Here is a 22,210-nt window from a genome sequence, read left to right on the forward strand (position 1 = left end):
TACCTTCCAGGCGTTAAGCTGCAGCTACTGTATCCAGGTTTATAGCTGCATTTGTCAGCTTCTCAGAACAGCAAAGTTATATGCAATCAGATATAAGATACAGAAGTTATGTGAAAAATAAAATAGTGCATCCCTCTAAAAAAAATATGAAAAAATGTCAAATTACAAAAATTCTTAAAAAAAGAATTAAACCATAAAAAAAACGAGAAAGAACGTAAATCTAATATACCCCTTAACTCTTTTTTGAGTACGGGTATAAAAAGATAATACTATAAAAAATTGTAATCCCGAAATCTATCAGAAAGAGGCATTTTGGTCCACAGCGGGAAGAAAAAGTTCATTTTTGTCGAGTAGTGTAATCGATACATCTCTATTAACCATAACATAGGCCGTTTTGTATGAGCTGGCACTAACGCGTGTGTATAAGAGCAGTACATTTTGCCCTTAACAGTACAGGAGAAAAAAAACCTTACCTTTGGTAATGTCAGAGCGCCTTGAAATAAGAAGTATGACTTTTAGCTGAAAACGCAAAAGTAAGTGAAAGCCGGAGCCTGCCTGAATATGTTTATTAATGTTGTCTGAAAATGGATACTCAAAAAGTATTATAGATTTTCTATTCCAAGTATATACATATGTATATGGTGCTTACTAAAGAACCATATCAGTTTCGAACCCCAACGATTCAGAGTGTTTTTTTGCTTTCATTCTTAGATCTTCGATACTTGAACGTTTGCTGTGAGCTGCGGCAAATGCAGCCAGATTTATTGAATACTGTGGTACCGAGAAAATTCCACTTCCATTGGTCATTGCAGCAGCATACTGAAATACAAATATACATGACATACCAAATTCGTGGTCATACTTAAGACTATGAGTCATATACCTGATGAGCAGCTACCGAAATAAGGGCTGGATCAAATGCGGAAAATGCTGCAGCGACGGTGTTGGAAAAATGTTTAGTCCCTGAATGTGATATTGCTGTGGTATAGGTAGGATCTACTGTTACATTTTTGCTATTGTTTTTATCTCTCACTGATTGTGGATTTGTAGTGGTCGCAGTCACAGGGATCGATGCAACTATTGTGTTTTGTATGTTCGCCAAACTTACATATGGCGGCATGCGGCAGGGTTCCAAAGGAGTCGTAAGTGAAGGGCTTCGACTGCGTAAAGCGATTCCTTCAAAACATAAATATGTAGGTAAAAATAATTTTTGTTGGTTGTTGGTCAGATATGAGTTACATATTTAGCAAAAAGTTTTAGATATAAGTTCGATTTCGCGGCTTATTATAAACGAGAAGGAACGTGCGAGTCGCTTCTTGGGACGCGACTCTACTTATACCCGTACTCAGTCAGTATATACATTTTTGAGCATATGATTTTTTCGAATTTTAGAATAAAAAAAAAAATTTACATTTTACATTTTTTTGCTACATCTGTTATCTACATCTACAATGTATATTCTACATCTAACATGTAGATTGTACATGTTCCATTTAGATTCTACATCTCCTCCGCCAGGGGTTGCTCGCGCACTGAACGCGGCAGAGTGTGCGAGCGAGAAAGAGATAGGTCGTTGGCAGGGGGATGCAGAGGAAGCAACAGAAAATTAATTTCTTCATTTTGGCTATAATTTTGATCTGATCTGATTCAGATTCGGCAGTCTGGTAGATATGGGTATTCTCTACGATACTGCGTTTTTAGTTTTATCGTATCTTTAAAATTGTGCTTGCCACAGATTTTCGTCTTTTGTGGGGGCGGAAGAAGGCGGGGCGAAATTTTGAAATACACTTGTAGCAGTGTGATATCACATGAGTCTGGAAACCAAATTTGGTTTCTCTAGCTATTATAGTCTCTGAGATCCAGGCGCTCATCGAGACGGACAGACGGACGGACGGACAGACGGACGGACAGACAGTCATAGCTATATCGACTCGGCTATTGATGCTGATCAAGAATATACATACTTTATGGGGTCGGAAACGTTTCCTTCTCTGCGTTGCACACATCCACTTTTACCACAAATCTAATATACCCTTTAACTCTTTTTTGAGTACGAGTATAAAAAGTGTATATGTACAGTAAAACCAATGTGTAAACCTTAAATAGATTTGACATTTGTGTTCCTGGTAGACTGGTATCCAAAAATGAAAATATTGATTAGCCACCCAGATCCCCAGATTTGACACCTCCGGACTTATTTTTTGTGGGGTTTTTTTACCCTTATACCACTAAACTTCTTTATATATCACTTGTTCGGCTAATCTTAGAATATGATTCCTGCGTCTGGTCTCTGGTGTTACCAAAAATATCTGGATATGCTGGAGTCCGTTTAAAAACAATTCCTCATCTTCGCGCTTTGTGCACTTAATTTGGACTCTTCTAGATATAGTCCTTCTTATGAGAGTAGGGTGCGTATCATCAATATTCACTCTCTCAAATCCTCCACAAACTTACAAAATTCTCGCTGGTGAGATTGATTCTACTGCCCTCCGTAGCCCTCACTGCATCACTGTCCCGTCCCGCCGACTAGGCATTACTTTCCTTCATCTTCAACTTTGTCTTACTAGTTACGCTGACCATGAATCTTTCCGTTGCCGTAACTACAATTCGTTCTTCCATCTCTTTTCCTGTGATACTTGTACTATTAAGGTAAAGTCTACGTTAAGGAATAATTTAAATTTCGTTTATTCTTAATTTTATCGGCTATTCTCTGCTCTCAACTTGTCTGTGAATTGGACCATATCGGCTTTTTGAGCCAATAAATTAGTCACATCAGGTCAGGTTAATAGGGCAGATTAGTATACATATAATTTGTTCTTTCATTAGTTCAACCTCACATTGTTGAACCTTAAACAATAAACTATATCTTCTGCGTTCAACAAAATTCTCTAAATGCCCCACTTGCAAAGCTTCTACCTTGATCGGCTATGATAGGCATTGCCACACCAAAGATCGATATAGATGATTTGACTGATCTTATACAATTGTCGGAGTCGAAATTTACGGTATGATACAAATGAACACACTTTGTAAATGATGATATCAATGTGAATGCTGTGCCAAGGAATATCTACCTTGGGAATCGGATGCAGCTTTATTTAAGCCTTTAAGCTTTATTTTACCCATATACTTTGTTTAGTGTATTTTCCCATCTTTTCCCATTTTCATGCACTTGGTTGATCACAGACCATCTGATTGCTCTAGGTATTACAGGCAAGCAATGAACCTTACAAAAAATCATTCCCATTCTCAATTCATATGCTCCTGTTATATTTTTCCGTAATTTTTTGTTCTGAAGCTTTTTGACCATGTCAGAAGTTTCGGAATCGCACTGCTGGTCATCAACCAGCCAACTATCGGTAATCTATGCTCAGCTTACATGTTTTGTTTCGGTTTTATTGACTGAGTCAAGCTTTGTCATTTAGACGTTTCTAGACAAGAAATCCACATGCTGCACTCTCTCGCCCTTCCGATACTTTATGTTAAAAGTAAAAGATTGCTAAAATTACCATATTCCATGCACTCTAGAAATGAATTCGATCTTATAGCGACTTGCTTTCAATGCATTGTAATCAGTATAAATTATAAGCCCACTCCCATGAAGGTAGTGACGAAAATGCTTTACCGCATAATACACAGCTAGCGTTTCTTACGAAGTATATTTTGATTCATATCCCGTTGTACATTTACTATAGTACGCATTAATATTGCGCCATAGCCACTTGCACATGCATCTGTGTGAAGTTCAATAGAATGCTGAGGATCGAACATGATTAATATCGTATCATTGGTTAAAGTTTTCATAACCAACTTTCGTACTTGGTCGTGTTGAGGTTTCCAGTCAAATGAATTATGTTTAGAATTAAGTTGATTATTATGATCATTAGGTTGATAGTTTGATAGTTCGGTCATATCTATTGCATATAAATTGATACCATTAATATCGTCATTAATCAGTTATTGGCAGTAAAAAACCTGCACAAGTTTTTGCGAACAAGTTAACTAAATATATCAACCTCACTTCTTGATTTTACCAATCGTTAATTTTTTAACAGTAACTACAAAAAAAATTATCAATTTTTTGGTAAAATTTTGGCCCAGCCTAGGCTTCATCTTCTCTGAAAACTTTGGAAGAGACTGCCGAAAATATAATGGAAGGCCTATAAACTGTCTTGATTGTGTAGTGGTAGTGATAGTGGAGGCGGCATATTATGAAATACGTGAACCTTTCTAGGATTAGGTCTGATTTCACCACCTTCTACTATTATCCCAAATATTCTACATGAATTTTAAGAAACGAGCACTTGGTGATATTGAAAGAGAACCCGGCTTTAATGAGTCTGTCAATGACGATGCGAACCCTCTCATATGCTTATTCTTTCGTAACTGCAACTATCAACACATCGTCAATGTAGACAAAGGCATATTGTGAAGGGATGGCTTTTGAGTAGTATAGTAGTGTTTATTGGATATAATAAGTTGAACAATATATGTAGACTGAATTAATTGACAAAAGGTTTTCTTTAATGTGTGCTATCTTGTTCGCTTCGACTTCTTAAGTAAGTATCGCCTCTGTTGTTATCGATGGCTATGGGTCTATCGTGCGTATAACAGCCCCCATAGAGTTGACAGCTTCTGTTTCTAACTCGCCATCTGTCATCATCTTCAGATCCGGGCCTTGGATCGCATTCGTCACTGTGTTCTTGAGGATATCTCGTGGCTCATAACCATACAATAGCTGAAATGGGGAACATTTAGTCGTACTAAATATTGATGCTCCATTGAATTGATCGTTTCTGTTCGTCCCATCGTTTTTCATTTTCATTTAAAGGCAATAGCATTGACAAAATAATCCGGTTGGTTCGCTCTGCATGTCCGTTCGCTCTGCATGTCCGTTTGCTCTCGGTGTCTTTACAGCATTGAGTATGTGCTTTACATTATTCGACTTACAATACTTTTCAAAATCGTTTGAATTAAAAGCTGTACCGCGATCGGTAATAATTCCATCTGGCATTCCCAAGTAGCTGGTTACCTCCTGCAGGATATCAATAACGTGTTTCGTGGCTGTACTTTTTACAGCTCGCACTATGGTAAATTTGGTGAATGCGTCGACAATCACAAGAATGTGCTCATTCCGTTTTGAAATCTTTGGGAAGGGTCCCAGGTGATCCATATGTACGGTGGAAAAAGGGATCAGATTGATGTCATCATAATGGTTCTCTCCTTCCTGACGTCCTCCTGGTTACTTATACAGCGCACAGCCCACACATGACTTTATGTAGCTTTTAACGTAGTTACGCATTCGGGGAAACCAAAACAAATTTAGAATCCGACTAATGGTTTTCTCTGTGCTCATGTGTCCAGCCTTGTCGTGACATTCATGTAAAATATGGAATCTTAGCTGCTTCGGCACAATCCATAGCAGCTAGCCGTCATATGTAATGTACCAAACCCATCTATGCATATAACACAGTGCAGACCGTAGCGTGAGGCCGGTCTTAACGTTGGCCGTTCCCTGAGTATCCTGTTGGCAGTGAAGAAGGTCGATGGGACACAGCTAGCAAAACAGCCTGTGGCGGGGTTCTTGACCCATTCCATCTCCAACCTCAGAGTACACATTTAATAATGTCCCTTGCCTTAATGTTTACTTCCATCGATCCACGCAATGCAAAGTGCAACGCGACGCACAACGAATGTCAAATGATTAACTTTGAACCAGACTCTACTCTCCTCATTGTCTCACTAATACACCCATTCCATACAGATTTATTGATAGTGAGTCTGCTTGATGGTACGCAGCAACGCGTCTCAACCCTCCCGACCAATGCGCTTTTCTGCGCGCAATAAATATTCGAAAAACTCCCAAAAACGATATTGTTGAGCTACTGAGCTTTTTCAGTAGCGTAGTTTAGCGAAGTATTAAAAAGACTATGTTTGTTCAGTTAATATTTTACAGTTTACTGGACCTAAGCTTATATATAGAGACATTACATTAAGAGATGCTCAACTACTCTTTGTGCTGCCATGGGCCGGCGCTTAGCCGAACAGATATCTCTTCTCTCTCTTTTTCTTCACATTACTTCAAGGAAATATTAATTATTTTATTTACTCCATAATCTTTACACAAAACTTAATACTTGAAACCATAATATTTAATTCACATAACTCATTTAATAAGCCATCACCACTTGAATAATTCATAATAATATTCTTTTGCTTCCGTAACTAGAATTTTATACCCTAACTTCATTATTATTTGCTCAAACAATTATATTTAATAAATTCTATTCTTAATAATTTGTAATCTCTTTGCTTTTGCTCAAATTCACTTTCACATATGCAACCGCTGAAAAGAAGTATTAATTAAATAACACTGCTCGACAAAATCCAACTTTTTTTTTCCTCAAGGATCCAAACCGACTTTTTCTGATAGATATGGGGCTTTAAAATTTTTTAAAGAATTATGGTTTTTCTTCTTTGACAGAACTTTTTTTTTAAGTCTGGTATTTTTTTTAACCTTTTTTCAGAGGTAGCGCTTGTTTTTTTCACATAACTCTAGTATCTTATGACTGGTTGTAAAGAACTTTGCTATTTTGAAAAGATAACACTACTCGACAAAATCTAACTTTTTTTTTCCTCAAGGATCCAAACCGACTTTTTCTGATAGATATGGGGCTTTAAAATTTTTTAAAGAATTATGGTTTTTTTTCTATGGCAGAACTTTTTTTTGAACAATTTTTTAAGTCTGGTATTTTTTTTTTTAGCTTTTTTCAGAGGTAGCGCTTGTTTTTTTCACATAACTCTAGTATCTTACGTCTGGTTGTAAAGAACTTTGCTATTTTGAAAAGATAATTGAAACAGCTAGAAGTTGATGCCAAACACTTTGTGATTACAGCTTACCGTCTGGGAAATTTAAAGCATTGAAATGCAAAAATGATGATTTTTGTGGGGTATTTTTTACGAAATTTTGACTTTAAAAACTCAGGAAAAGTCGAAAAAAAATTATATCTTGTGTCCTCTATTTTTTTGTGTATAGGTGCGTTAATTTGGCGTCGTTTTAGGTATCGCTCATTAAAATCCATGGAGAGACTTTGGAGCTAAAATTCGTTAACCAAACCTAAAATATGGAAAAAATGAACAAAAAATACCTTTTGGAAGGTTGCGAGCCCAACTACCAATTGGGAACAAAACAAACGAACAAGGGTTGTACATTTGGTACCTGATCGCGTTCCTTCTGTACGTGGAAGAAAATACATGTGTTGATGATCAGAAGTAGAGCTGGGATAAAATCGATTCAAACATCGATATAATCGATTCTTTGGTTTTGGTGGAAACATCGATTCTTTTTTTGGACATCGATGTTTCTTTGCGACCACCAAAAAAAAAAAAAAAATTCCATCTCCAATTTACCACAATTTAATGCGAACTTGAGTGAAGCAAAAGGGTAAGAATAAAATGTAACTTTAAAAGAATATTTATACAATATTTTTGCATTTTATTTGTGTAGAATCCGAGTGTGCTGGTAATCCGGTAGGAAGGGAGTAGAATGGATATGTTTTTGCAGTTGAAAGGTAAATATTAACAAAATGCAGTGATGCGCACGTGTTTTCACATTTTTTTATTAGGAAAAAGAACTCATGGCGAAAAAAATGAGTCCGATTCGGAAGAGAATGACGAGCCATCGAGGAATGAGAAATGTGGTAGGTCAACCGTATGGAACTACTTTAAGCGCTTGCAAGATGGAAACGCAAAATGTAAACAATGCGCTGGAATATACAAATCATGTGGGAATACGACGAATTTATTCAACCACTTAAAACGTGCGCACCCAACATTGATGGACAAACCAAAGGCAGCTAAGACTTTGGATGCTTACTACAATGCTCAAGCTGGAATACTCATATCAGATAGACGAGCCTTAAAGGCTAACAATGTAAACAAATTGTTATTTGCGGGCAGGAATCAGTGGGTTCTGGAGCAATAAAAGAAAACAATGGATCTAAAAAAAAATGTGTTTATATTCGATTTAATCGATTAAATCGATGTTTTTGTCTAAAAGATCGAAAAGAATCGAATCGAAAATCGATTTTTTCCCAGCTCTAATCAGAAGGTTATTAGAACAAAGCTGTTTATTGTAAGCGTGCTTAACGTTACAGGGTAATCCATGATCAGGAAATGTATAAGTATTTTCATTTGGGGTATTCAATATTTAGACTTATCTTATTGTATAATCCAAAATATACCATATATCCTCTTATTTTTGTGTATATGTGCATTAATTTGTCTTCGTTTAAGGTATCGCTCATTAAAATCTATGGAGAGACTTTGGAGCTAAAATTCGTTAACCAAACCTAAAAAATGAAAAAATTTAACAAAAATTACTTTTTGGAAGGTTTCGGGCCCAACTGTTGTTGACAGTTACTTTCTTTCGTTGTGCCCAGTCTGAGGTATGCATACCTATTCAGGTAAAATGTTTCCTTTACGTTCTCACATTAAGCTGGGACTAATGAAAAATTTTGTTAAAGCACTGGATAAGGAAGGCGAATCAATGCGTTACCTAAAAGCTGTTTTTCCACGTCTATCGCTGGCAAAAGTTAAAGAAGGAGTATTTAATGGTCCCGAAATAAAAAAACTACTAAAAGATGATGGATTTCCAAATATGTTATCTAAGAATGCAAAAGCAGCTTGGAACTCATTCCGAATGGTAGTAACAAACTTTCTTGGAAACAGCAAGTCTGATGATTATGTTAATATCGTCCAAGAGCTAACTAAGAATTATAAAAAAAAAATCGGGGCATATATGTCACTAAAAGTCCATTTCCTGCAGTCCTTTTTTCCGACAAACCTAGGCGACGTTAGTGATGAACACGGAGAGAGATTTCATCAACAATTTAAATCTATGGAACAACGTTAATCAAGGTGTTTGGAATGAGAATATGATGGGCGACTATGTGTGGAAACTCATAAAAGAATCTGGTTCGAATACAAAAAGGTACCTATACACAAAAAAATAGAGGACACAGGATATAATTTTTTTCGACTTTTTCTGAGTTTTTAAAGTCAAAATTTCGTAAAAAATACCGCACAAAAATCATCATTTTTGCATTTCAATGCTTTATATTTCCCAGACGGTAAGCTGAAATCACAAAGTTATTGGGCTTCACTTCTAGCTGTCTTAATCTTTTCAAAATAGCAAAGTTCTTTACAACCAGACGTAAGATACTACAGTTATGTGAAAAAACAAGCGCTACCTCTGAAAAAAGCTTACAAAAAATAACAATTTTCTAAAATTCATTAAAAAAAAGTTCTGCCATAGAAAAAAAAATATCATCAAACCATATCTAAGCCCCAAATCTTTAAGAAAAAGTTCGTTTTGCTCCTTGAGGAAAAATCGTGTTGACTAGTGTAATAACATAATATATAAAAATAATAATAAGATAGAAAAATCAATTCAATGCAAATGTATAATAAGAGGTTAAGGTTTTCTTGTAGCAAAGTGAAACAAATAAAACGAGGAAAGTCAGCAAACGCAAAATCAAAACAAACACACCAAAATTCGGTGCAGGTGATTTGCTGATTGCATCGTTATCTCTGTTAACTCTCTCTTTCGTCACCTCTTCTTTCGACCGCACACTCTATCTCACAGAGACGGGTATGTCGGTTTCGACGTTTTCTTTTACATAGTTAATTCCTTGTGGGTTTTTTTTTAATTGTTTTTATTCTTTTTATTGGACTCACCCAGATTTATCGTAGAAGGCCTTCTCGAAGATCGGTTTTATTTTATTATTAATTTTAAATTTAGGTAATTTTTTTGGGTTGATAGAGCATTACAAGTCTCGCTTCACTGGTTTATTTTCACTTTTCCTTACCCACTTTGCATGTTTAGTTATTTAAACTCGATTCTTTTGTCCGGTTGTACATGTGTTGGTGATCTTTAACGTGCCTATTCTTTTACATGTCTTCTTTTTTATGTAATTGCCAAATTTCTTTTAATCATCCCTAAATTTTCACTAATTGCTGCTGCTTCGCCTTCTTCTGCTTGTCTCCGGTATTCCGTTTTCAAAACGTTCTGCTCCGGTCGTTAACCCTGTTCTCCCGCTAATGACAATCGAACAGACTCAGACCGCGCATATGTAACGTTGCTGCGGCTGCTGGACTGCCAAATAAAGTTGCTTCGGGGAGCTCGGCCCTTTCCACGGGTTCTTCTGCCCTTGACTCGACCCTGATCTGGTCTTTGAGGAGAGGTTAGGTCAGAAAATTTTCTTCAACTATAAAAATCCGGATCTATTGGGTTCCCAGCCACCAGGGCATCGAAGGTAACGAGACAGCAGACGTACTGGCTAAGGAAGGCGTCGGGCTGGCAAACGAGAGGACTGAGAACGTGCCTGTCTCCCTCAGAGCGCTCCAAAGCGATCTAGAAAGGAGGGCACACATACAGGCCAGCAGCAGGTGGAGGAGAACCACCAACTGCAAGATCGCGAAAACCATGTGCAAGGAGAGCAATGGTAAACTCAGCCAATACCTACTACACCTACCACGGAAGGACTGTAGGATGCTAATAGGTTTACTCACAGGTCATTGCCTGGCTGCAGCACATGCAGTCAAACTAGGCATCACCAACAGTGACAAGTGCAGGAAATGTGATGAATCTGGGGCTATCGAAACCCTGGAACATCTAATCTGCCAATGCCCGGCCCTCTCAAGGGCAAGAAACATACATCTTGGCAGCCCGGTACTGGCATCGCTGGAAGATGCATCCAAGAGGACGCCAGCGAAACTCCTTGCCTTTGCAAAACTCTCCTCGATCCTCACGGATTTCAAAACCGCGTAAAAACACTCAGAAGGTCCATACGCACCAATCCGGACAACTGAGGGCCATATTGGGCTATGCGTGGCCCTGTGAGGGCCGTCCGGGACAACCTAACCTAACCTTAAAATCCCTTATTTCTCACCTTTTTCTTCAGAACCGTTTGTATTATTTTCCATCGCAATGCTTTTGTTGGGCACAGCAATATTTTAAAGCACCTGCGTCGAACTAAAATCTGTTCTGGAATATAATCTTATAATTTCCATGTGACTTCCTACATTTTTCCGCAAAATATTTACCTGGCCGAACTATAGAACACTTTCAAAACAATTCTTCACGAAGATTTATTTAAAATTTCCACGGATGCCTTAAATATTTCGAGATTGCTCTTTGAATATTTAGGACTTATACTATTGGACTGTGTTAAGCGCGTGATTTAATTTCGATACGAGAAATTGGGTCTGGTCAGCATCGCTGGTACGATCAAATAGGAAGAGTAAATTCGCTGAGCTAGTCAAAAACCTATTCTCGCTCCACTCAAAACGATCGAGTTTACGAGCTTTCTTCACAGCTGACTGTGTTGTGAAACTCGCGAGTGTAACTGCTAACGTAATGCGCTTAAATTTCCCGCCAAATCGATAACAAATTATACAAATTCTACGAGATACAAATTCTCTTTTTCTGAGAACCATGCACAGCACACCACAGGATAAGCCTGAAATCTGTTACTGCCTTATGTCTTTCGCATGCACCTTTCCTATTAAATTGCATTTTAAGTCTTCTAAGACATAAGTAGAATTTCCAACCTTTTCTCGCACTCGAGCTTTAACAAATGATGGACGCAATTTGCTTGCGATATTTTTCTCAAAATTACTCTGTACAAAGTTTCTTCTAAAAACTTCTTGTCCTACATGATAACTTACTTCCTTAGCACGAAGGTTATACTGCTTTGCCTGTTCTTAATAAAGCCAATTTATCTTCTCTTTTAAGAGGATGTACGGACTCTTCAAAAAGATTTAATTTTCGTAATAGGTCATATTTGGATCCATGTGTTATCAATTCCATGCCATAGATCGCTCGGTAAGGTGAGACTTTAATGCTCTGATGTAAAAAGTTCCTTAATGCAGAACTAATTTCAGCCACATTCTTGTCCCAATCTCTCTGATCTTTCAAATATGCTCGAATCGCCGAAATGATAGACCTGTTCACGAGTTCAGATGCGTTTGCTTGGGGAGAATAAATAGCTGTCAGCATATGTCTGATCTGTAACGATTTCAAAAAACTTTCAAACTCTTTTGCTCTGAATTGTACTCCATTATCACGTATCACAATTTCTGGTACGCCATACGCAAAGAAAATCTCACTTTGTAAAGACGAATTAACACTAGAAGTGGTAAATTTTCCTTATGGACAACCAATGGAACTTAGAAAAATGATCCAATACTATAATTAAACCTATAAATTTAATTTTTCTTCTGGGGTATGGTCCTAACAAATCTATATAGAGTCTCTGAAATGGTCTAGTAGATTTTGCCTGCTTTCCCATTGGTGGTCGCAGAATTATATTCGGTGCAATTTCGCAATTTCGAACATAATCGCGTATTTGTTGAACCATTCCTGGCCAATAAAACTGTCTCCTAATTAAATCCAAAGTTTTCCCCATCCCTCCATGAGCTGCTACAACACAGTCATGAGCTCTTGAGATCACCTCCTTAGTTAAACTCTGCGGTATCCAAAGTTTCCAAACCTGATCTTGCAAATCTTCCGTTCCTTCATCATTTTCGGTATGTAAATAAAGCAGTCCTTCTTCAACTTTCATGTCTGGGTATTTACACTGATCTCCCGCCACCCTAGCTTGTATAGATAGATACTCTGCATTCTGAAATTCTCTGCCTTTAAATCTATTAATGGTCCTATTCCTTCAACTATCGATACTTCATTTTCATATAACCGCGACAAAGCATCTGGTACGACGTGATCCTTTCCTTTACGATGGCTTATAGAAAATCGATACCCTTGCAATTGCATCGCCCATCTAGCAAGTCTACCTTTAAGGTTCGCTTGTCTCATTAGCCAAATAAGACTAGCATGATCCGTAATCACTTCAAAGCTCTGAAGCTCTATATAAAATCTAAACTTTTCAATCGCTAGCAGCGCCGCAAGACATTCTCGTTCTGTTACACTGTAGTTCCTTTGTGCGGTATTCAGTTTCTTACTCATATACGCGATAGGTCTTTTCTCATCATCGGAATAAATCTTCGATACCATCCAGCAAGTCCGAGAAATCCTCTAACTTGTAATGTTTTTGGCACTGGCCTGGCACTGGCAATACCTCATCCTCCCATCACGTATCCCAAATATCTAGTTTGAGTAAAACAAAATTTATTTTTCGCAATGTTTAACGTAAAATTAGCTCGAAGAAATTGTTCTGAAATCCGCTTAAGTACCTCCAAATGAGAATCAAATGTATTTGATACTACAACCAAATAGTCCAGATAACCAAAAACGCAATGTTTTAAATCTGGTGGAATTAGCTCATCTATTAATCTGCACATTGTCTGTGGCGCGTTGCATAACCCAAAAGGCATAACTTTAAATTGATGAAGAGGACGTCCCGGAATAGTAAAAGCCGTAATCGGATGTGCTGCTTTTGACAACTTAATCTGCCAAAAGGCATCTTTCAGGTCCAACTTTGTAATGATATTTGCCATGGGCATTCTCGAATATATTCTCCAATATAAGGTAATGGATATGCGTCCTTTTCAGTAACTGCATTGATTTTTCTCGCATCCAAACAAAGCCTTACTTTGCCTGGTTTTATGACCATGCGCATTGGAGAACTCCACGGACTCGAAGAGACTTCAATGACGTCCATAGCTAACATGCGATAAACTTCTTGATATACAAGTTTTTCTACAGCCGGTGAGACTGGATAAAATCGCTGTTCGACTGGTTTACCCTTACCGATATCAATATCCTGTTCTGTTAAAGATGTTCGTCCTAGGCCTTGAATTTCAAAATTTTGAAACAATTTTACTACTGACTCTAGCTGATGTTGTTGCTGCATTGTCAATGGATATTTATGTTCTTGATTCGCCTCATTTGTAATGAGTGTGTCTGTTTCGAGACTAGCGACTACATTTGGAACCAAATTAAATTCTTTCAAAAAGTCTATTCTCAATATAACCCTTTTGTTCAATGATGGAATGACGAATAAGTTCAAATCTCTTCTAAGGTTATTGTACGTAATAGTAACTCTAAGTTTTCCTACGATTTCATGGCCTTTTCCGTCTGCTGTTTTCACCTGTCCCACAATCCGTTTAAAATCTGGGTATTTTGACCAATCTTTTGTGGCAAGATCGGATCCGACACAGCTAATGTTTGCTCCGGTATCTAGTAAACCGAGCTCTTGAAAATCTAGAAAGGAAACTTTAGCGTAAAGTCGCCCATCTTCTTTGCAATCTAAAATTGACGATATAAGCAATTTTCTGGTAGTTTTCATCTCGTTCCAAAACTTCCGCGCTCTTTGCGTAGATAATTTATTCTTTTCTGAATTCTTAAATATTCGTTCTCGCGTTGTTTCGTAATCTTTTAGCCTTTCATGATATGGCCTAACATGACGATGACATCCCTGAATACGACTTTGAATTTTATTCGTTTCGAACTTTTTCCTATCTGGTATTAAAAGTGACATATCCGGTGAATGTTGTTGTTCTGCTGGTTGTGGCTTTAATTCTGCCTCTTTTGGAACGACCTCCTGCACCAAATGAGTACTATTCTGATCTACTTCGGGGCCATACGACGATCTTGATCGAATGGACCCTTCTTCGGGTTTTCCGACTTTCGACAAACTGGACACTGCGGCTTATAAACGTTCTTCTGACCACATCCATAGCAGAAAATTGTTCTTACTTGAGCACACATGTCCCAACACTGTCCTTCCTGTTCACAGTTCCAACATTTTAAGATACGCTTTGCCAACTGCACCGCATCTATTTCTCCTGGTACTCTTTCAAAATGCTCTTGTTCCATTTCCATTTCTGATACTTTTTTCTGATTCCCAAATCTATCAAAAATCTTGTTCTGAGACTTCAATCCCGCTTATTCTGCTATCAAATTTTCTCTCATGCGACACATCTTTCTTAATTGACCCACGGATGAAATTTCTTTAAACAAAATCTGATGTCGAATTTCCATACGAAGATTTCTAATGAGAATTTTGATGAGGCGCGATTCTTCCAGCGGTACTGTCAACCGTGTTGCAATACTCATGACGTCATCGTAGTAATCATCAAAGCTTTCTCCAACTTCCTACTTTCTAGCCCTCATCTCTTCTTCGGTCTCATCGTCTGTACGTAAATCCACGTATTGTCGTTTAAGTGCCGTACAGAACTCCTGCCGACGACTCACGATGACTTATTTGCGATTACCTCCCTAGTGTTACTGTGGACCGAATCTCTAGCTTCAGTCGTATTATGAGCTGCCGACGGTGAATTTTGTACGGACCTTCCAGCTAGTTTCCTCAATAATTGTTTCCAGACTCTCTAATAGTGCCGATCAATTAGTACCTCCAAAGAACTAGTCAACGAGTGATTCACACTATCCGTTTCTTGCCTGTTCGGTAAATATAAACCTTTGGTATTACCTAGAGGATTTTCTTGACTAGCTAAAAATATCAACATGTCGTCCATAGGTCATTCCCGACCCGCTCTGGGACTATGTTCAACAATTGTTCTATTCATCATTTACTTTGGGAAGAATTTTTAGCAAAATTTAATATTTTTTTTAAACGTTTGAATAATTTTTTCCTAATTTTATAAAATATTTCCTATCCGCAACGAGCCGAAAAATAGTTTAAACATCTGAGTTAAGTAATCGTCTAGTTCAATAAACCAAAAAAAAAAAATAAGAATTTTTTCCAGGTGCATCAATTCAATAACAATATGTTAGCTACGCCAGCTATTGATAGTACAATCTCGGATGCTGTTACCAAAGAAATTGTATTCGACTCAATTCTACCCCAACCACATGCCATGTTAATGACCCGACAAAATTCCTAAGATCATCCAACTTTCCAAGAGACTAACCTCGCTGCTTCAAGCTAACACCTGTCGACCTAGTTCTAACTGGAATCAATCCAATTGTAGAATTCTGTTGGGTAAGCTCGCCACAAGGGAAACAAATCTATTCTCAAATAGTTGGTTGGTATTTAATCCCGTGAAAGCCAGTTCACCCTTTGGATGCACGGACTAACATTCGGTACCATCTTTGATCCATAACAGTTATATACAGGAACATCAAAAGTTAACTCGCGGTAGATTCTCGGTCGTACCAACCATCTGCTTCGCCAATCAATTCTACTTGATTCCTGGACACGAAAAGAAAAAATGTTGTTTTTCACCATAAAGCTGGAACTAAAAATGAAGCACTTATTCAATCCCTAGTCTATCTAGGCTCTTGATCTTAGCTGCCCCACGTTGGGCGCCAAAATATGTAATGCTATGCATATAGCACAGTGCAGACCGTAGTGTGAGGCTGGTCTTAACGTTGGCCGTTCCCTGAGTATCCTGTTGGCAGTGAAGAAGGTCGATGGACACAGCTAGCAAAACAGCCTGTGGCGGGGTTCTTGACCCATTCCATCTCCAACCTTAGAGTACACATTTAATAATGTCCCTTGCCTTAATGTTTACTTCCATCGATCCACGCAATGCAAAGTGCAACGCGACGCACAACGAATGTCAAATGATTAACTTTGAACCAGACTCTACTCTCCTCATTGTCTCACTAATACACCCATTCCATAGAGATTTATTGATAGTGAGTCTGCTTGATGGTATGCAGCAACGCGTCTCAACCCTCCCGACCATTGAGCTTTTCTGCTCGCAATAAATATACGAACAACTCCCAAAAACGATATTGTTGAGTTACTGGGCTACTATAAAGAGAGAAATTACATTAAGAGATGCTCAACTACTCTTTGTGCTGCCATGGGCCGGCGCATAGCCTAACAGATATATCTTCTCTCTCTTCTTTTTCACATTAATTCAAGGAAATATTAAATATTTTATATACTCCATAATCTTTACACAAAACTTAATACTTGAAACCATAATATTTAATTCACATAACTCATTTAATAAGCCATCACCACTTGAATAATTCATAATAATATTCTTTTGCTTCCGTAACTAGAATTTTATACCCTAACTTCATTAATATTTGCTCAAACAATTATATTTAATAAATTCTATTCTTAATAATTTGTAATCTCTTTGCTTTTGCTCAAATTCACTTTCACATATACAACCGCCGAAAATAAGTATTAATTAAATAATAACATAATATGTAACGAACCATGTCTCGTCACAAACGGCGGAGGGTCAGCGCATCCACGCTGGCCGGAGACAATAATCAAACTGATATACACAGAGCTAACGAACCATGGCTCTAGCCACGGTTCTCCACAAATAGCGGTGTGTCAGCCACTCCGGGAAATAAAATAGTCTTAAGCAACGCACACAATTAATTAAGAACTCTCGATCAACAACTTTACCCATTTTTGTCTACATAACAATTTAAAACACCCCACCTATTGAGACATTTCGCAATCAACGGCCTACATAAGAAATATCATTTGCGTTATTTCACAATAAGTCAAGCCAGGATAAATAATTCAGCTATCACCCTCCACGATGAGGAGGTAGCAAAAACCCAATTCCCAACTGCAGCCCGCACCTACTGCGATGCAGCCTCAGCTAAACACTCTCATCAAAACACACTGACCCACTAAGCAATTGTCAACGAAGCACCAAGATTCGACCCACTTACCACGCCCCACAATTATTGTCACCAAATAATAATAAGTTAGCAATAAGCAATTATTTCCGGGTCTCAGGTGCGATCGCCAGCTGCATAAAAGGACCAAGATCGGCCGAAAGAGCAGGCAGTCCATCAACCCTAACACAAGGCACTGCACTAGGCAGTCCCTCAGTTGCACACCTAAGACACTGCACTAGGCAGTACATCAGACCGAAAACAAAAGAGGCCAAGAACACAAGACACTGCACTAGGCAGTCACAAACGCAAAACACCACACTACGCAGTCCACCAGCGCACCACACAGCCAAAAGCAAGGGCAACAACGCAAATAACTAAGTGAATGAAAAGTACTGAATAAACCAAGAACAAACAAAACCCAATCTCTCGCGTCATCATTTCTCCCTTGCCTACTGCATTTTCAAGCCAGCCCAACACCTGAAGTCACCTGCAATCTACAAATTTTCTTGTAGCGGACCATGGACAGACTGAAGCATCGCTCAGCCTGAGATAGGACCTCACAAGTGGCGCCCGAGCAGGTACCTTTTGGTGACTTTAAGGTAACTAACACCTTAATACAGAGCTATGTGGAGTAAAGACCCACGGCCACTGAAAAAGACTAGGCTAGCAATCATCACTAACCGTCAAGCACAAAAACCCCGCCAACACTAAATCCGGTCGCGAACAAGTAGTGCCGAGGTGCCGATCCTACGAGTATCGACCGATAATGCTACCGTACAGGAGTACCACTACACCAAACGTAAATCAGTATCACTAACCGCAGAAACATACCATGGAAGATGAATTCTTCCCTGAGGGACACTATTCCAATCCCGGGGTAACCACCAGCTGGATCTACAAACTCCGTCGGGACGAACTGGAAGTCCTTGCCGAGGAATTCGGATTTGGCAACGAAGGAACAGTCGAGGAACGACGAAAGAGATTCGCCGCTATAGTCGCCGGAACACTCTCGCAGGACGCCTGGGTTCGACTGGGAGACCTCGAACGGCAATACGCCAAACCAGCAGGACGCTCCAGGTCACCCATGACCACCACTCCTGGGACATCTGACCAGCGGAAAACCGACCCAAAAGCCGGGTTACAAGTCCCAACCGCGTCCGAATACAGCACACCTGGCCCACGACGCATCGTAACGCCAGCCGATTTGCCCAGACCTCCAGTTACGGAGACCAGTCGCTCGCCCACACAGAGGATCGTGCCAGCCATGGACCCTTCCATAGATGGACGACACCACAGCCACACCGCCCACATCGCGGAACAGATTCGGAAATGGGGAATTAGGTTCGACGGACAGGACGCCCCACTTGCATTTCTGGAACTACTCGAAGAACGTGCGCTCTCATATGGGGTGGACACAAATCAGCTACCTCGGGCCATGACAGAGCTTTTCACCGATCGGGCCAGTCGCTGGTACCGCACCAGCCAACTACAAGGCAGCTCATGGGCATATTTCCACAAGAATTCTTGACTTTCTTCTTGCCGCCACGGTATTTTGAACAATTGGAAGACCGAATCCGGGCCCGCAAGTAAGCGGTAGGAGAATTGTTCAAGGATTACCTCATCGAGATACGTTTACTCATGCACCACGCCAGGTACGACGCAGCTAAGTAACTGAACGGGATCTACGATAAAGCCCTGCCAGCATACCAGATGTACGTGCGGCGACACGAACTAGAAAGCTTAGCACAGCTCACAATGTTGGCCACCGAGTTCGAGAGCATCCAAGAGCGGACCATCCCGACCAATTTCGCACCCCCGCGGAACACTCCAAGATACGCAAGGCCGACTTCAGAGCAGAGGAATTTCGACTCGCACCCGACGCCATTTCTGAGTCCCCATTGGGAATCGACTGACACACCAGGGAGACCTGGTCATCCAAACAGTAGGACGAATCCCGACGTAGCCCATCACATGATCACGACCCCCATCATCAACCCACGCGCAGCCTGTCGCCGGTGTGGTGGAGCGGGGCATGCGGCATACGACTGCCATAATAACTCCATCCCTAAATTGCTGCTGCCGAAACACGTCGGGAAACGACATGCGTCCCCAACTGACACGGGATCAGCCGGAAACGACCTACCACAACGCACACGGCACCCAATAACGCAACGCAGCACTTCACACCCAAACCAATCGGAACGAATACGAAGCAACGGCACACTACGGAAAACACGAATTCAAGGTCAACACCAGCAAACAGCAATCAAGCAATCGGGAAAATGAGTCCCACGGTCAATACGGAGCAACCGCGTCCTGGGCCAACAACAGGGAACACGCATCCCAAACAAACCACGAGGATCTCACACACGAGACAAACACACCTGAACCCGGCGCCCGACACAGGAAGCCCAGGTCCAAGACAAGCAACAGAGCAAGCACGCACAGAATCCGCAACGGAAGAATTGAACACACGGACACCCTCAAAGCCGACCACCAGCATCGAACAAGGACAACGGCAGCCACCACCCGACAGCCCAGCAACACGGGAAACAGCCACGCTAACCCCACGCTGGTCGGGGACCATAATTGAACTGATATCCACAGAGCCCCTCAGCGCGGGCCCGGAAACCAGGACGATACCCCCACGATGCACCGACCGCCGCCATGTTGTACCCACGGCCAACGCCATACCGATCCTCGCCAACACAATGGAGTACCTTCCGCGTACTGACATGATTCGTAGCGCTATGCAACGAGGCATCCTTCGAGCCATGTTCGAGATCTTCGTCGCCCACACAAGTCGTTGCTGCGATACCAGAGGCGTTATCGCGACTCACCTGTTCACGTACCAGTCTGGCTGTAGTATAACACGAGTACTACACCCGGCATACCAAAACATCGTACCCATGGTCGACACCACACCCATCGTCGCCCAAATAAGCGACTACCAACGGAGGATCGAAACGCACAGCGCCTTCGACACAACCCTCTTACCCGAAGACCCCAGCCAGCCATTTGACTCCGAAGCCGCCGATCCAGCTGAACATGAGCCGGAACCAGTCCCGGAGCCGTGGGCGCAAACCCAAGCATCCGTCGCCCAAACAAGCCATTGGTCCAACAAAAGAGACATCGTCGAGACCAGCCAGTTCATGCACCAGTCTGGAGACAATACCACTCAAGTGTTCCACCAGAGCTACAAAACTACTCTACCCACGTCCAACGCCTCCCCGATTATAGCCCACATAAGCGATTACCACCGGAGCATCGAACCGTGAAGCACATTTGACAAACCCATCCTTCCGAAAACCCCGAATCAAACCTTTGACCCCGGAGCCACCGAACCCAGCGAAGACGACCCAGAACTACCGACGGATCCTTGGCCACCCGACATAGCACCGCAGATTCGAGAATGACTACCAAAGAAAACTGCCGAGAAAACCATCGTCATATGGGATAATCGACCCACCAAGCAGACACCAACTACAACAGAAACGGCGGAGGGTCAGCGCATCCACGCTGGCCGGAGACAATAATCAAACTGATATACACAGAGCTAACGAACCATGGCTCTAGCCACGGTTCTCCACAAATAGCGGTGTGTCAGCAACTCCGGAAATAAAATAGTCTTAAGCAACGCACACAATTAATTAACAACTCTCGATCAACAACTCTACACATTCTTGTTCACACAACAATTTAAAACACCCCACCTCTTGAGAAATTTCGCAATCAACGGCCTACATAAGAAATATCATTTGCGTTATTTCACAATAAGTCAAGCCAGGATAAATAATTCAGCTATCACCCTCCACGATGAGGAGGTAGCAAAAACCCAATTCCCAACTGCAGCCCGCACCTACTGCGATGCAGCCTCAGCTAAACACTCTCACACACAAACTACCGGAAGAATTGCCACCTTGTGTACTGGCCTGCAGCATGTTCCATTCGCGGTGCGGAGGTGCACCACGCGTACACGACCATCCCTTCCGAGCACTGTAGACTGCACTCGGCCTAGTTTCCAGCGTAGTGGGGGCAGGTTGTCCTCATGAATGATGACCATTGTGCCCTCAGTAAGATTCGTTGAGGGTGCTGTCCATTTCGTGCGAGATCACAATTCGTTTATGTAATCCATAGACCACTGCTGCCAAAACCGTTGTTTGACGGCGGTGATCATGTCGTAGCGGTCCAAATTTGACAACTTGACGTTTTCGAGGGACCTCTCAAGCAACGAACGCAATGATTCGCCAACCAAGAGGTGACCAGCCGTAAGAGCGTTGAAGTCGTTAGGGTCTGACGAGAGTGGCGATATCGGGCGCGAGTTAAGGATCGCTTCTATCTCCACTACGACGGTGCTCAGTTCTTCAAACGTAAACCTTGTGTTTGCCAATGTTCGATTCAAGAGTCCCTTCGCACTCTTGACGGCCGCTTCCCAAAGGCCTCCGAAGTGAGGTGCCCTGGGAGGAATAAAGTGGAAATTAATAAAATCTGTGGTGCAAAATTTATAAATTTCATCTTGGGTCTCCTTTTTGAACATAAACCTTTTAAGCTCAAGCAGTTGATTTGATGCCCCGACAAAATTAGTGGCATTAATGCAGAAAATTTCTGTCGGAAATTTGCGACGAC

General features: G+C 40.8%; 1 protein-coding gene and 1 long non-coding RNA gene across 2 annotated transcripts in view; one reads left to right on the plus strand and one right to left on the minus strand.

The window, feature by feature from the left end:
• Positions 1-525: 525 nt before the first annotated feature.
• Positions 526-22,210, minus strand: part of LOC111077529 — a 76,091-nt gene continuing 54,406 nt past the window's right edge. Inside the window, exons 3-5 of the mRNA XM_022371839.2 lie at positions 1,109-1,176; positions 884-978; positions 526-819 (exon numbers count right to left, since the gene is read on the minus strand). Coding sequence (XP_022227531.1) covers positions 649-819; positions 884-978; positions 1,109-1,176 — 334 coding nt within the window. The 3' untranslated portion in view covers positions 526-648. The remainder of the gene's footprint in view (positions 820-883; positions 979-1,108; positions 1,177-22,210) is intronic.
• LOC111077530 lies at positions 7,406-7,912 on the plus strand. Its single transcript, XR_005967927.1, has 3 exons — positions 7,406-7,444; positions 7,508-7,571; positions 7,626-7,912. It is a non-coding gene; the product is annotated as an uncharacterized LOC111077530 (long non-coding RNA).

This window comes from Drosophila obscura, unplaced genomic scaffold, assembly GCF_018151105.1.
Source record: "Drosophila obscura isolate BZ-5 IFL unplaced genomic scaffold, ASM1815110v1 contig_193, whole genome shotgun sequence".
In the NCBI taxonomy this organism is placed as follows: Eukaryota; Metazoa; Arthropoda; class Insecta; order Diptera; family Drosophilidae; genus Drosophila; species Drosophila obscura.